General features: G+C 39.6%; 1 protein-coding gene across 8 annotated transcripts in view; it reads left to right on the top strand.

The window, feature by feature from the left end:
• Positions 1-13,881, top strand: part of camk2g2 (calcium/calmodulin-dependent protein kinase (CaM kinase) II gamma 2) — a 169,851-nt gene that overhangs the window by 90,581 nt on the left and 65,389 nt on the right. For all 8 annotated transcript variants that reach the window (XM_061965636.2, XM_061965628.2, XM_061965655.2 and 5 more), the window contains exon 6: positions 2,704-2,776. In XM_061965636.2, coding sequence (XP_061821620.1) covers positions 2,704-2,776 — 73 coding nt within the window. The remainder of the gene's footprint in view (positions 1-2,703; positions 2,777-13,881) is intronic.

The raw sequence follows: 13,881 nt of genomic DNA, 5'->3' as shown, positions 1-13,881 counted from the left end.
AGAATGTGTGGATATCCTGCGACACTCAAAGCAGATGCATTTCCAACGATAAAGTCAAAGAAATCTGCCGCCAGACCCCCATTGAATCTGCCGGAGTGTGTGAGCAAGTCAGGGACAAAGGACCTCGGTAGCACGGCAAGCAATGGCGGCAGTTTGTTCCCGCAGACGAGCGAGCTAAACCCCCTGGATGTCTTGGCTCACACCGTCCCTTATGCCACCGAAGATGATCAAGAGAAGAATATCGACCCCAGCTTCCCTGGCCTGCTGACATCAACTCCAAAACTGGACAGATCAGCTTTCAGGAAAAGAGCGCGGATGAGGGTATGTCTACAGAATATATTAATTGATGAAAATTGGGCTGTCTGCACTCTGAAAGTGCATGTTGTTGCCAAATGTATTTCATATGCTGTAAACCTAGTTCATAGTTGTTAGTTTCCTTTAACGCCAAACAACCACATACCAATCGTTGGTTAGAAGGCGATCGCCAAATTCGTCCTCGCTTTCTCCCGTGTCGTTTTCGTCGGTTTCGCTTGCATACGGTTCAAACCGATATGGCTCAATAGCTTCAGTTTCTTCTTCAATTTCGTTTTCGCTACCTGCCTCCACACTACAACCATCCGTTTCAATACATGCGTAATCTGTTTAATCGCTTAAGCCGCTGAAATCCGAGTCTGAATCCGAGCTAATGTCGCTATAGCTTGCTGTTCTTTCCGCCATGTTTGTTTGTGTTGGCATCACTATGTGACGTCACAGGAAAATGGACGGGTGTATATAACGATGGTTAAAATCAGGCACTTTGAAGCTTTTTTTAGGGATATTGTGTGATGGGTAAAATTTAGAAAAAAACTTCGAAAAATAAAATAAGCCACTGGGAACTGATTTTTAATGGTTTTAACCCTTCTGAAATTGTGATAATGTTCCCCTTTAAGTGTGAGACATTTGCACAGCAGCCCCCTCATCGGGCTGTAGCTGGTACATTTAAGTGGTGAAACTTCCTATAAGAGGACAGCTGTAGTGCTGTATTCTGAGGATCATGTCATATTTAATTTGAACTTTTTTTTTTTTTTTTTTTAAATGGTCCTAAGTAGTCACGTACAAATTTGCGTGAATTATGCAAAATTATTAAAATTTGGTCCCCATGAACCATAATAACTCTTTTTCCCCAGGGTCCCCAGTAAGAATGATCAGCACATTACTTCATCAATCCAGAGATTTAAAGGGGAACATTATCACAATTTCAGAAGGGTTAAAACCATTAAAAATCAGTTCCCAGTGGCTTATTTTATTTTTCGAAGTTTTTTTCAAAATTTTACCCATCACGCAATATCCCTAAAAAAAGCTTCAAAGTGCCTGATTTTAACCATCGTTATATACACCCGTCAATTTTCCTGTGACGTCACATAGTGATGCCAATACAAACAAACATGGCGGATGGACAGCAAGGTATAGCGACATTAGCTCGGATTCAGACTCGGATTTCAGCGGCTTAAGCGAAATTGAAGAAGAAACTGAAGCTATTGAGCCATATCGGTTTGAACCGTATGCAAGCGAAACCGACGAATACGACACGACAGCCAGCGACACGGGAGAAAGCGAGGACGAATTCGGCGATCGCCTTCTAACCAACGATTGGTATGTGTTTGTTTTTAAGTATTGTAATGTTTTTAAGCTAAATTATTGGTAAACACAGTTTATGTATAATAATTTACGTAAAACCGCGAGTAATGAATAAAGTTTTCATCAATTAATATATTCTGTAGACATACCCTCATCCGCTCTCTTTTCCTGAAAGCTGATCTCTCCAGTTTTGGTGTTGATGTCAGCAGGCCAGGGAAGCTAGGGTCGATATTCTTCTCTTGATCATCTTCGGTGGCTTAAGGGATGGTAGAAACGGTGTGAGCCAAGACATCCAGGGGGTTTAGCTCGCTCGTCTGCGGGAACAAACTGCCGCCATTGCTTGCCGTGCTACCGAGGTCTTTTGTCCCTGAATAGCTCACACACTCCGGCAGATTCAATGGGGGTCTGGCGGCAGATTTCTTTGACTTTATCGTTGGAAATGCATCTGCTTTGAGTGTCGCAGGATATCCACACATTCTTGCCATCTCTGTCGTAGCATAGCTTTCGTCGGTAAAGTGTGCGGAACAAACGACTGACCATTTTCGTCGGCTTTCCCCACACCCTCGTATTTTGAACAACATTCGTCCAATTTCTTGCCACTTTCGCATCCTTGGGCCACTGGTGCAACTTGAATCCGTCCCTGTTCGTGTTGTTACACCCTCCGACAACACACCGACGAGGCATGATGTCTCCAAGGTACGGAAAACAGTCGAAAAAACGGAAAATAACAGAGCTGATTTGATTCGGTGTTTGTAATGTGTCATCGCTCCGAGAGCGAATAATAGAAAGTGTTTAATTCGCCAAAATTCACCCATTTAGAGTTCGGAAATCGGTTAAAAAAATATATGGTCTTTTTTCTGCAACATCAAGGTATATATTGACGCTTACATAGGTCTGGTGATAATGTTCCCCTTTAAAGACGTGTATGAGCTAACTGGGCAGTGGCCATTTTACCAAAAAATGTTTATGCCTCCACAACCTGTAGAAAGGGTGGTCCCCACAAGTGATGATCAAAAACTTGGTCCCCATTCCAAATTATAACCAGTATGTGTGTGAGCTGATTGTGTCCTCTTGTGTCTCTCACAGCCACTGCATCAATCAGATCCTGGAGAGCGTCAGCCACATCCACCAGCATGACATCGTGCACAGGGACCTTAAGGTGAGACATTGCGTAACAACTGGGCCAACGCCGCACGCCGTAGCCTTTCGGTTGTGAACGGAGACCAAAGGAGGAGTAGGTCCGCACACAGCTGTGCTGACGTCAGCCGTGCGTCATTCCTGCCTCTCTTCACCTGCTTTGATTCTGTCCCCCCCCTACACCGCCGCTCTCCTCCCCTCCATTTCTCTTAATTCCATCACTCCCCTGTTTTGTCTACACCCCGCCTTCCTCCTCCCTCCCCTTCTGCTGCTTCTGAGTGTGACGACAGCAGGACAGATGCTATTTTTAGCCGGTCATGGTTAAGATGATGTCCAGTGACGATTTCCCCCGCGGCAAGATTATTCACCCCCAGCAGCACTCTGACCTCATCGGCTTTCTTCTTTACGTGGCAATACAGTGCACCCGGGTAGTGTTCGCTTTTTCCACATTTTGTTACGTTACAGCCTTATTCCAAAATGGAATTAATTCACTTTTGTCCTCAAAATTCTACACAAAATACCCCAAGGTAAAGCAAATGTATTAAAAAGTCTAAAAATGTACATGTATATAAGTATTCACAGCCTTTGCTCAATACTTTGTTGATGCACCTTTGGCAGCAATTAGTCTTTTTGAATACGATGCCACAAACTTGGCCATTCCTCTTTGCAGCACCTCTCAAGCTCCATCAGGTTGGATGGCAAGGGTTCTATATCTCTTGCATATTTTGTGTTTGCCATGTTTTTTGTTTTTGTTTTTTGTTTTTACAAAAAGAGCATAAAACAAACAAATAAAATAAAAAATATTTTAAAAAATATATAAAAACTTAAAATCGCCAGACAGATCTGAAGTTTATATAGAGAGTTAAGTGTTGAAAGTAAACAAAAAAATGTGTGACTTATTTTTAAAGGGGAACATTATCACAATTTCAGAATGGTTAAAACCATTAAAAATCAGTTCCCAGTGGCTTATTTTATTTTTCGAAGTTTTTTTCAAAATTTTACCCATCACGCAATATCCCTAAAAAAAGCTTCAAAGTGCCTGATTTTAACCATCGTTATAAACACCCGTCCATTTTCCTGTGACGTCACACAGTGATGCCAATACAAACAAACATGGCGGATAGAACAGCAAATTATAGCGACATTAGCTCGGATTCAGACTCTGATTTCAGCGGCTTAAGCGATTCAACAGATTACGCATGTATTGAAACGGATGGTTGTAGTGTGGAGGCAGGTAGCGAAAACGAAATTGAAGAAGAAACTGAAGCTATTGAGCCATATCGGTTTGAACCGTATGCAAGCGAAACCGACGAAAACGACACGACAGCCAGTGACACGGGAGAAAGCGAGGACGAATTCGGCTATCGCCTTCTAACCAACGATTGGTATGTGTTTGTTTGGCATTAAAGGAAACTAACAACTATGAACTAGGTTTACAGCATATGAAATACATTTGGCAACAACATGCACTTTGAAAGTGCAGACAGCCCATTTCAGGCGCGCTAAGAACATATATTTTTCTACGATTTCAGCACTCAGGTTAACCATACCTAAATAGACACAAAATACTGCATTCCACAAGACTACCCGAATGTACTCAAATGATTGAAAAAAAAAAATGTTTTTAAGCTAAATTATTGGTAAACACAGTTTATGTATAATAATTTACGTAAAACCGCGAGTAATGAATAAAGTTTTCATCAATTAATATATTCTGTAGACATACCCTCATCCGCTCTCTTTTCCTGAAAGCTGATCTGTCCAGTTTTGGAGTTGATGTCAGCATCTGCTTTGAGTGTCGCAGGATATCCACACATTCTTGCCATCTCTGTCGTAGCATAGCTTTCGTCGGTAAAGTGTGCGGAACAAACGACTGACCATTTCGTCGGCTTTCCCCACACCCTCGTATTTTGAACAAATTTCGTCCAATTTCTTGCCACTTTCGCATCTTTGGGCCACTGGTGCAACTTGAATCCGTCCCTGTTTGTGTTGTTACACCCTCCGACAACACACCGACGAAAGTGAGAAAATGGAGGATTGCTTCCCGATGTGACGTCACAACGTCATCGCTCCGAGAGCGAATAATAGAAAGGCGTTTAATTCGCCAAAATTCACCCATTTAGAGTTCGGAAATTGGTTAAAAAAATATATGGTCTTTTTTGCAACATCAAGGTATATATTGACGCTTACATAGGTCTGGTGATAATGTTCCACTGTAACACTTTTACGAGTGGGGCTCTTTAGGATGTATTAGTTTTTGTTTTTTAAAACTACTCAAAAAATATTGATGAATCAAAATAATGGCGTTATGAATTATTGACCTATTTTAAGGCTCCAATTACTTTAACATCAAACACTTAACTAAATTTATTTTGAGAAAATATTTCACATTTTGTCTTTTTGCCATGAAAAAACAGGGTTTTCTTTGACTAAAAGGACATAAAACATAGAAAATTTCTACTTTATATCGACGGAGGTTTGAGCTTTGAATAATGACAAAAATATATATATATTTGACTCATTTTTAACATTTTTATGACTAAAAAAAATCTAAATATTGTTTTGAAAATTAAAAAAACTCAAAATAGCCCCGGCACACTTTAATTTTTCATTGTCTGGACAGCGCTGCTCTAAAGCAACCAAAAAAACGATCAATAAGCATCCTAGTAAGCAATGTCTAAAGTCTCCAATTAAGCATCCAAAGCGATTATGTGTCCAACAGCGTTAAATCAAACTTTACTTATATAGCACATTTTAATACACAAGCAAGTGGCAAACACAAAGTGCTTTACAAAAAATGAAGAAGAGAAGAAAACACACACAGCACTATTAATAATAACAAAACAAAACATTTGATGAAAAACGCCACCTTTAAGGCATCAACATTGGAGAATATGTAAAATAAATATAAATATATGTAAAAAATAAAATATAACTACATTAATACGTTAATGAAATTGTAACATTGAGAGAATAATAGTAGTAATATCAATAGATAAGATAGAAAACAACACAATAAAGCGGTATTCAAAGCTGTCCACAAAATTAATGGCTAGCCAGTTTTACTCTCCTCTCACTAACCCTGAGTGCAGGTAAACACCCCTTCATAGTGTAAGTAAGTAAGTAAGTAAATTATATTTATATAGCGCTTTTCTCTAGTGACTCAAAGCGCTTTACATAGTGAAATCCAATATCTAAGTTACATTTAAACCAGTGTGGGAGGCACTGGGAGCAGGTGGGTAAAGTGTTTTGCCCAAGGACACAACGGCAGTGACTAGGATGGCGGAAGCGGGAATCGAACCTGGAACCCTCAAGTTGCTGGCACGGCCACTCCACCAACCGAGCTATACCGCCCCAGTCACCGCCATTAATGTCACCTGACAACACGTGACATTACATACACATTTCTGGCTCCTACAGCAGTATTGAGCAAACTAGATTTTATAATACTTAAAAACATCCAATAAAAAAATCAGTAAAAAAAATGGAAGGCTCCATCTTGATATTTTCCATGAACTGCTCCAATGTAGGAGTTTTAATAGACCAAATAAAATCAACACTGGGACCAGTTGGATCCTTGAGTATTGGCCGATACCGATCCGATACAGTATCAGCAGGAATCATACATACTTGTATTAATTTGTAGTGTAGAATGCTAGATAAGGTTTGGTCAATTAAAATTAGTCAGTGAACAATGTTAGGTATGAAAAACACTTTTATTATTAATTGTCTGGAATGGACTTATGCTGTCTTTAAGTTGAAGTGGAGCGGCAATTGTATTTTTATATCTGGTGGTCAAAATAATAACAGTAAGTTGAGTGATGCGGACACGTTTGTTACTGGACACTTTCTAAAGTGCCTTGGACTCTTTGTATATGTAAGTAATATGCAAATCTAATGATTTGGTGATTGTTTATATTGACAAATCTCGCGTTTGATGTTGTTCAATTAATGACATTTATTCCGTAAGTCTAGTTTGGGTGCTATTGTGTGCTTAGCTGTTGTGTAACCGCTAGCTCCCAGTAGCCTATAACCTACCATGATGTAAATGACTTAACAAAAATAGAAGAAAATACAACCGTGTGTGCTTATTGGTGGACATTAAGATGTTAGCTGGCAAAAGTAAACACGCTGAAGGACTGTATTGGACATTTTACATGCAAACTGATATCATCCGATACTTGTTTTGTTGGCTGATCACACTCCATAATCCTGTATCAAATATTGAATCAGGAAACTCCTAATTTTAAGTGTAAAACACAAAATAACCTAAATATTAATAGTAAAGTTCCCACACTTTGGCGGGCCAGACCAAACAACTCAGCGGCCCAAATTTGGCCCTCGGACCCTACTTAAGGCACCCCTGGTTAGAAAGAGCGTATTTCGGGCCCCTCAAACTTGCACTAAAATATCTTCCAATGCGTGATCTTCACACCCGTACCTCAATGATCAAACATCTAAAATCACAGCTGCTGGGAAATCAAACCTGCTCCCACAATCCAGCATAAACCCACCTGATTTTTCCTCTTCTTTTGAAATTGTTTACTTTAAAAAATTAAAAAATTTAAAAATCCTGTCTTAATTATATCAAGAGTGTGCTCTAAAGTTTTACAAGTTCTCTGATTTTATTTTTGTGATAATTAGTTTTCTCTTCATTAGAGACCAAAGTCATTATTTGTAGGGATGTCCGATAATATCGGACTGCCGATATTATCGGCCGATAAATGCTTTAATATGTAATATCGGAAATTATCGGTATCGGTTTCAAAATTATCGGTATCGGTTTCAAAAAGTAAAATGTATGACTTTTTAAAACGCCGCTGTGTACACTGACGTAGGTAGAAGTACAGAGCGCCAATAAACCTTAAAGGCACTGCCTTTGCGTGCCGGCCCAGTCACATAATTTATACGGCTTTTCACACACACAAGTGAATGCAATGCATACTTGGTCAACAGCCATACAGGTCACACTGAGGGTGGCCGTGTAAACAACTTTAACACTGTTACAAATATGCGCCACACCAAATAAGAATGACAAACACATTTCGAGAGAACATCCGCACCGTAACACAACATAAACACAACAGAACAAATACCCAGAACCCCTTGCAGCACTAACTCTACCGGGACGCTACAATATACACCCCCCCCGCTACACCCCCTCCCAACCCCGCCCACCTCAACCTCCTCATGAGCATCTCCCAAATTCCAAGCTGCGGTTTTGATATTTACGGCTTTTACACACACATAAGTGAATGCAAAGCATACTTGATCAACAGCCATACAGGTCACACTGAGGGTGGCTGTATAAACAACGTTAACACTGTTACAAATATGCACCACACTGTGAACCCACACTAAACAAGAATGACAAATACATTTCGGGAGAACATCCGCACCGTAACACAACAAGCACAACACAACAGCAGCACTAACTCTTCCGGGACGCGACAATATACACCCCTCGCTACCCCCCCGCCCACCTCAACCTCCTCATGCTCTCTCAGTGAGAGCATGTCCCAAATTCCAAGCTGCTGTTTTGAGGCATGTTAAAAAAAAAAAATGCACTTTGTGACTTCAATAATAAATATGGCAGTGCCATGTTTTTTCCATAACTTGAGTTGATTTATTTTGGAAAACCTTGTTACATTGTTTAATGCATCCAGCGGGGCATCACAACAAAATTAGGCATAATAATGTGTTAATTCCACGACTGTATATATATCGGTATCGGTTGATATCGGAATCGGTAATTAAGAGTTGGATAATATCGGAATATCGGATTTCGGCAAAAAAAACATTATCGGACATCTCTAATTATTTGCTATCGCTGAAATAAGCTAATGTTCAGCGACCTTGTCTTGCAATGCCACATTGTTCCACAGGAGGCAGTAATGAGCCCCTTCTCTGAGGAATTAACCACATTCTTTCCATCGCTACTTGCAAAATATCATTAAAAATCTCATCTGATTAAAATAAAAAAGGTTATATTTTGTGTTTAATTTAATACACTGCCCCCTCCTGGTTTTAGTGTGTATCTAAACTCCGACATGTTTAAATGTGTATTAAATGTTCTCACTAATAACCAATGGATGGTTATTTTAGATGTATATCAATAAACTACACAATGTTGGTAAGACTGTGATGAAGATAAAATAATCATAATTTTTGCCTTACTCTTATCCGCAGGGTGGCTTACAGGACAAAAACATATTAGGGGCAGAAAAAAAAGGCAGTCTGGCTGAGTTGCCATGGTAACCCTGGCAGGGGTGAGGTCACCCGGCTGCCGCTGCTCCTCCAGTGTAGGGACTCATTATGCCAACTCCTATTTATCTATCTCCGTCTGCGCACGGCAGCTCCGTGCGCCTTTGCAGAGCTGCCATTCTTCTGTGCTTCCTCTGATGGAAGCCACGGAGGAGCAAAATCCCGGATATGTGGTCCAAGTGTGAGATGACTGACTGACTGACTGCAAAGAACTTGTCAGGAGGACTTTGAGATTCTTTAGTTGACCAGTTAGAACTTGTCGTGGCATGTTGAGACTAAAGGAAAACATCTGTGCAATGAAACTGAGCATTCTGTTCAGGCTGAACCCAGAGCCTGTATGGGCGTGCAACGGTGGTCAAAGTCCCTGAAATAAAATGCACACTGGGACTAGAGATGGAATGATTTTTCAGCGCCGATATTTGGCATTTTTACATATATATATATATATATATATATATATATTTTTTTTTTTTTTTTTTTTTTTTTTTTTTTTAAATAAATATGTATATAAACATACAAATGTAAATATATATATATATTTTTTTTCTTCTAATATTTAAATTTTAGAATCTTTTTAGATTGTATTTTTTGTTTTATTTATATCTGTTTGGATTTACTTTTCAGGCATATTATTCTAAAGGATAGTAGTTCAAGTGTACACACAATATCCTTTATTTAACCAGGTAAACAAGTCGTTGAGATAAAATCTCTTTTCCAAGAGTGAACTGGCCAATAGGGCAGCAAGACAAAGTTACAGAAATACATATAAAAACAACAACAACAACAAAAAACAGCAGCAGTCACACACCACAGTTAAAAAAATAAATGACTTGCACAAATTAACATAAGGTGTGATAGGTCAAAACAATGAAACAAGTGCAATGCCCAATAGAGACCGTTTCTCGATCCTTTAAAAAGGCCTGAAATTCCCCCAAAGTGATCAGTTCAGGTAACCTCAGATCCTTCTGGAAGTTATTCCATGACCATGGAGCAGCATATCTGAAAGCTGTTTGTCCAAGATTTGTGTTGGCTCGAGGAGCAAACATTCTAAGTATGTCCTGTGACCTTAAACTGTAGCGACTGGAATCTCTACACATAAAAGAACACAAATAAGGGGGAACCAGACCAAGAAGTGATTTATATATAAAACACAACCATCAATCACTCACGTTTTTATTACGTCTTGATTATTAATGCAGTCTTACTTATACTATTTATACATCTATACTTTATTGCATTTTTTTCTTGCCTAATACTTGTGAATTTTTTCTATAATGTTAAAATGCTACAGTTCTAACTCGTTATGTCACTGCCAAAGCATGGAAATATGGCGCCGCCTTAAAAGGAAGGTTGTTTGCATTGGGTCATATACAAACCCCGTTTCCGTATCAGTTGGGAAATTGTGTTAGATGTAAATATAAACGGAATACAATGATTTGCAAATCATTTCCAACCCATATTCAGTTGAATATGCTACAAAGACAAGATATTTGATGTTCAAACTGATAAACATTTTTTTTTTTTTTGCAAATAATCATTAACTTTAGAATTTGATGCCAGCAACACGTGACAAAGAAGTTGAGAAAGGTGGCAATAAATACTGATAAAGTTGAGGAATGCTCATCAAACACTTATTTGAAACATCCCACAGGTGAACAGACAAATTGGGAACAGGTGGGTGCCATGATTGGGTATAAAAGTAGATTCCGTGAAATGCTCAGTCATTCACAAACAAGGATGGGGCGAGGGTCACCACTCTGTCAACAAATACGTGAGCAAATTGTTGAACGGTTTAAGAAAAACCTTTCTCAACCAGCTATTGCAAGGAATTTAGGGATTTCACCATCTACGGTATCATCAAAGGGTTCAGAGAATCTGGAGAAATCACTGCACGTAAGCAGCTAAGCCTGTGACCTTCGATCCCTCAGGTTGTACTGCATCAACAAGCGACATCAATGTGTAAAGGATATCACCACTTGGGCTCAGGAACACTTCAGAAACCCACTGTCATTAACTACAGTTGGTCGCTACATCTGTAAGTGCAAGTTAAAACTCTCCTATGCAAGGCGAAAACTGTTTATCAACAACACCCAGAAACGCCGTCGGCTTCGCTGGGCCTGAGCTCATCTAAGATGGACTGATACAAAGTGGAAAAGTGTTCTGTGGTCTGACGAGTCCACATTTCAAATTGTTTTTGGAAACTGTGGACGTCCTGTCCTCCGGACCGAAGAGGAAAAGAACCATCCGGATTGTTATAGGCGCAAAGTTGAAAAGCCAGCATCTGTGATGGTATGGGGGTGTATTAGTGCCCAAGACATGGGTAACTTACACATCTGTGAAGGCGCCATTAATGCTGAAAGGTTTTGGAGCAACATATGTTGCCATCCAAGCAACGTTACCATGGACGCCCCTGCTTATTTCAGCAAGACAATGCCAAGCCACGTGTTACATCAACGTGGCTTCATAGTAAAAGAGTGCGGTTACTAGACTGGCCTGCCTGTAGTCCAGACTTGTCTCCCATTTGAAAATGTGTGGCGCATTATGAAGCCTAAAATACCACAACGGAGACCCCCGGACTGTTGAACAACTCATATGGAAACGGGGTTTGTAATTAATTACTCATTTGTCCACACAATGGCGAGAAAGCAGCAGCATATAAATTGACCCTCGGAATGAATTGAAATGTCCCTGGGGTCAGATTCCTTAAACCCATGACGTGTCGTGGGCCAAATTCGAGACGCCGGTGGGCCGCCCTTGGCAGCAGCTCACACATTCTCATACTTTCTGTAACATCCAGAAAGAAATATTAGCCAGCTTGAAAAATGTCCCAAATATAAGCTACATTAAAGGGCCTAGAATAATTTTTATTAAAATATTTTAGGGTTCCTCACAAGGAAACTTTACAATGTATTGAATCTATAAACTGCTATAAAATTGCGTTAAATTGAGTCGATGGCGACTTATTGTGATGTTGAGAAATCCCATATTTTTACCAATTTTCCCGGGAGATTTCCCATACTTTGAAATGCAAATGTTGATGCCCCTCTCAGTCACACATAATAAAGGCGTTTGTAAAATCCACAAATATTTTTTGGTGTTAAATTATCCACAACATGAGCTCCGCATAAAACATTATGTCGCTACTGGTCCGACGATTCCTAAAAAATAACATTTAAACAACAATTTAAAGCCTTGTTCAGCTGTTTACTGACATATACTATTAATGTTTAAATAACTTGTACTGTAAATTAATATCGGTGACAACTACAAATCGGTATTGGCCCTGGAAAAAAAAATCTATAATTAGGACAGGGCCCCCGCGACCCCAGAAGGGACAAGCGGTAGAAAATGGATGGATTGATGGGTCTCAAACTCAATTTACCTGGGGGCCGTTTGAGGCAGAGTCTGGGTGGAGCAGGTCAGGCAAATTTTTTGTTGAAAAAAATGATGTATTTTTTTATTTATTTTATTTTTGTAACACAAAATAAGAGGGGAAAAAATATGAAGCTTTAATATGAAAATAAGTAAAGACATGTTTGGGGATGGCAGCACGATGTGCATGCTGTGCTTGCGCCTCACAATACTAATGTCCTGGGTTCGATCCCCTGGCTCGGGATCTTTCTGTATGGAGTTTGCATGTTCTCTCCGTGACTGCATGGGTTCCCTCCGGGTACTCCGTCTTCCTCCCACCTGAGATAGGCTCCAGCACCCCCCCGCAACTCCCGAAAGGGACAAGCGGTAGAAAATGGATGGATGGATGGATGTTTGGGGATGTGGAATTGATTTTAATTTCACTTGGTGTCACTGTCGTTTCCAGCTAAGGCAAGGACAACGTAATTTCTGAATGTGCGTTGTTTTCGCTTTTTCCTGTTGAGCAGCACGGCGTCGGAGCCATGTACCCCACCGTGATTGGCCGATTCGTTGAGCTCCACACACAACACTGTAAAGTGCCTTTTATATAAAACTGACGGGCCGCACTGACATTAGACTTTCATATTGGGGCGGAGGTAGTGTTGTCCCGATACCAATATTTTGTTACCGGTACTAAAATTATTTTGGTACTTTTCTAAACAAAGGGGACCACAAAAAATGGCATTATTGGCTTTATTTTAACAAAAAATCTTACGGTACATTAAACATATGTTTCTTATTGCAAGTTAGTCCTTAAATAAAATAGTGAACATACTAGACATCTTGTCTTTTAGTAGTAAGTAAGCAAACAAATCTGCTGACATATGCAGTAACATATTGTGTCATTTATCATTTTATTATTTTGTCAACATTATTAAGGACAAGTGGTAGAAAATGAATTATTTATACTGTTAATATCTGCTTACTTTCTCTTAACATGTTCTATCTACACTTCTGTCAAAATGTAATAATCACTTATTCTTCTGTTGTTTGATATTTTACATTAGTTTTGGATGATACCACAAATTGGGTATCAATCGTTACAGGATCATACTTTGGTCATATTCAAAGTCCGCTTGTGTCCAGGGACATATTTCCTGAGTTTATAAACATAATATTGTTGTGTTGCCAAAAAATATCGACGTAATCATAATTATCGACTAGATACTTGATATCATTACAGTGGATGTCAGGTGTAGATCCACCAATGGCGTTTGTTTACATTTTGACACCGGTGAGCTACTGTGTGTAGTGAAGCATGTTCAGCTATTCCTCGTCCTGCAGGGATGATACTTGTAAGAAACGTCCTTTATTTGTCACCATGGAAGCGAGGATTAGTGATTTAGAAGTAGCTACAACACTGCCGACTGGGGCTGGACTTTAGCCGCGACCTAGCTAGCCATGTCTTAAAGCACCTCTTCCGGTGGGCGTTTCAGTGTTATAACTTCACCT

This window comes from Nerophis lumbriciformis, linkage group LG02, assembly GCF_033978685.3.
Source record: "Nerophis lumbriciformis linkage group LG02, RoL_Nlum_v2.1, whole genome shotgun sequence".
NCBI classification, from domain to species: domain Eukaryota; kingdom Metazoa; phylum Chordata; class Actinopteri; order Syngnathiformes; family Syngnathidae; genus Nerophis; species Nerophis lumbriciformis.
Note: the sequence above shows the minus strand (reverse complement) of the source record. Positions and strands in the feature narration are given on the sequence as shown.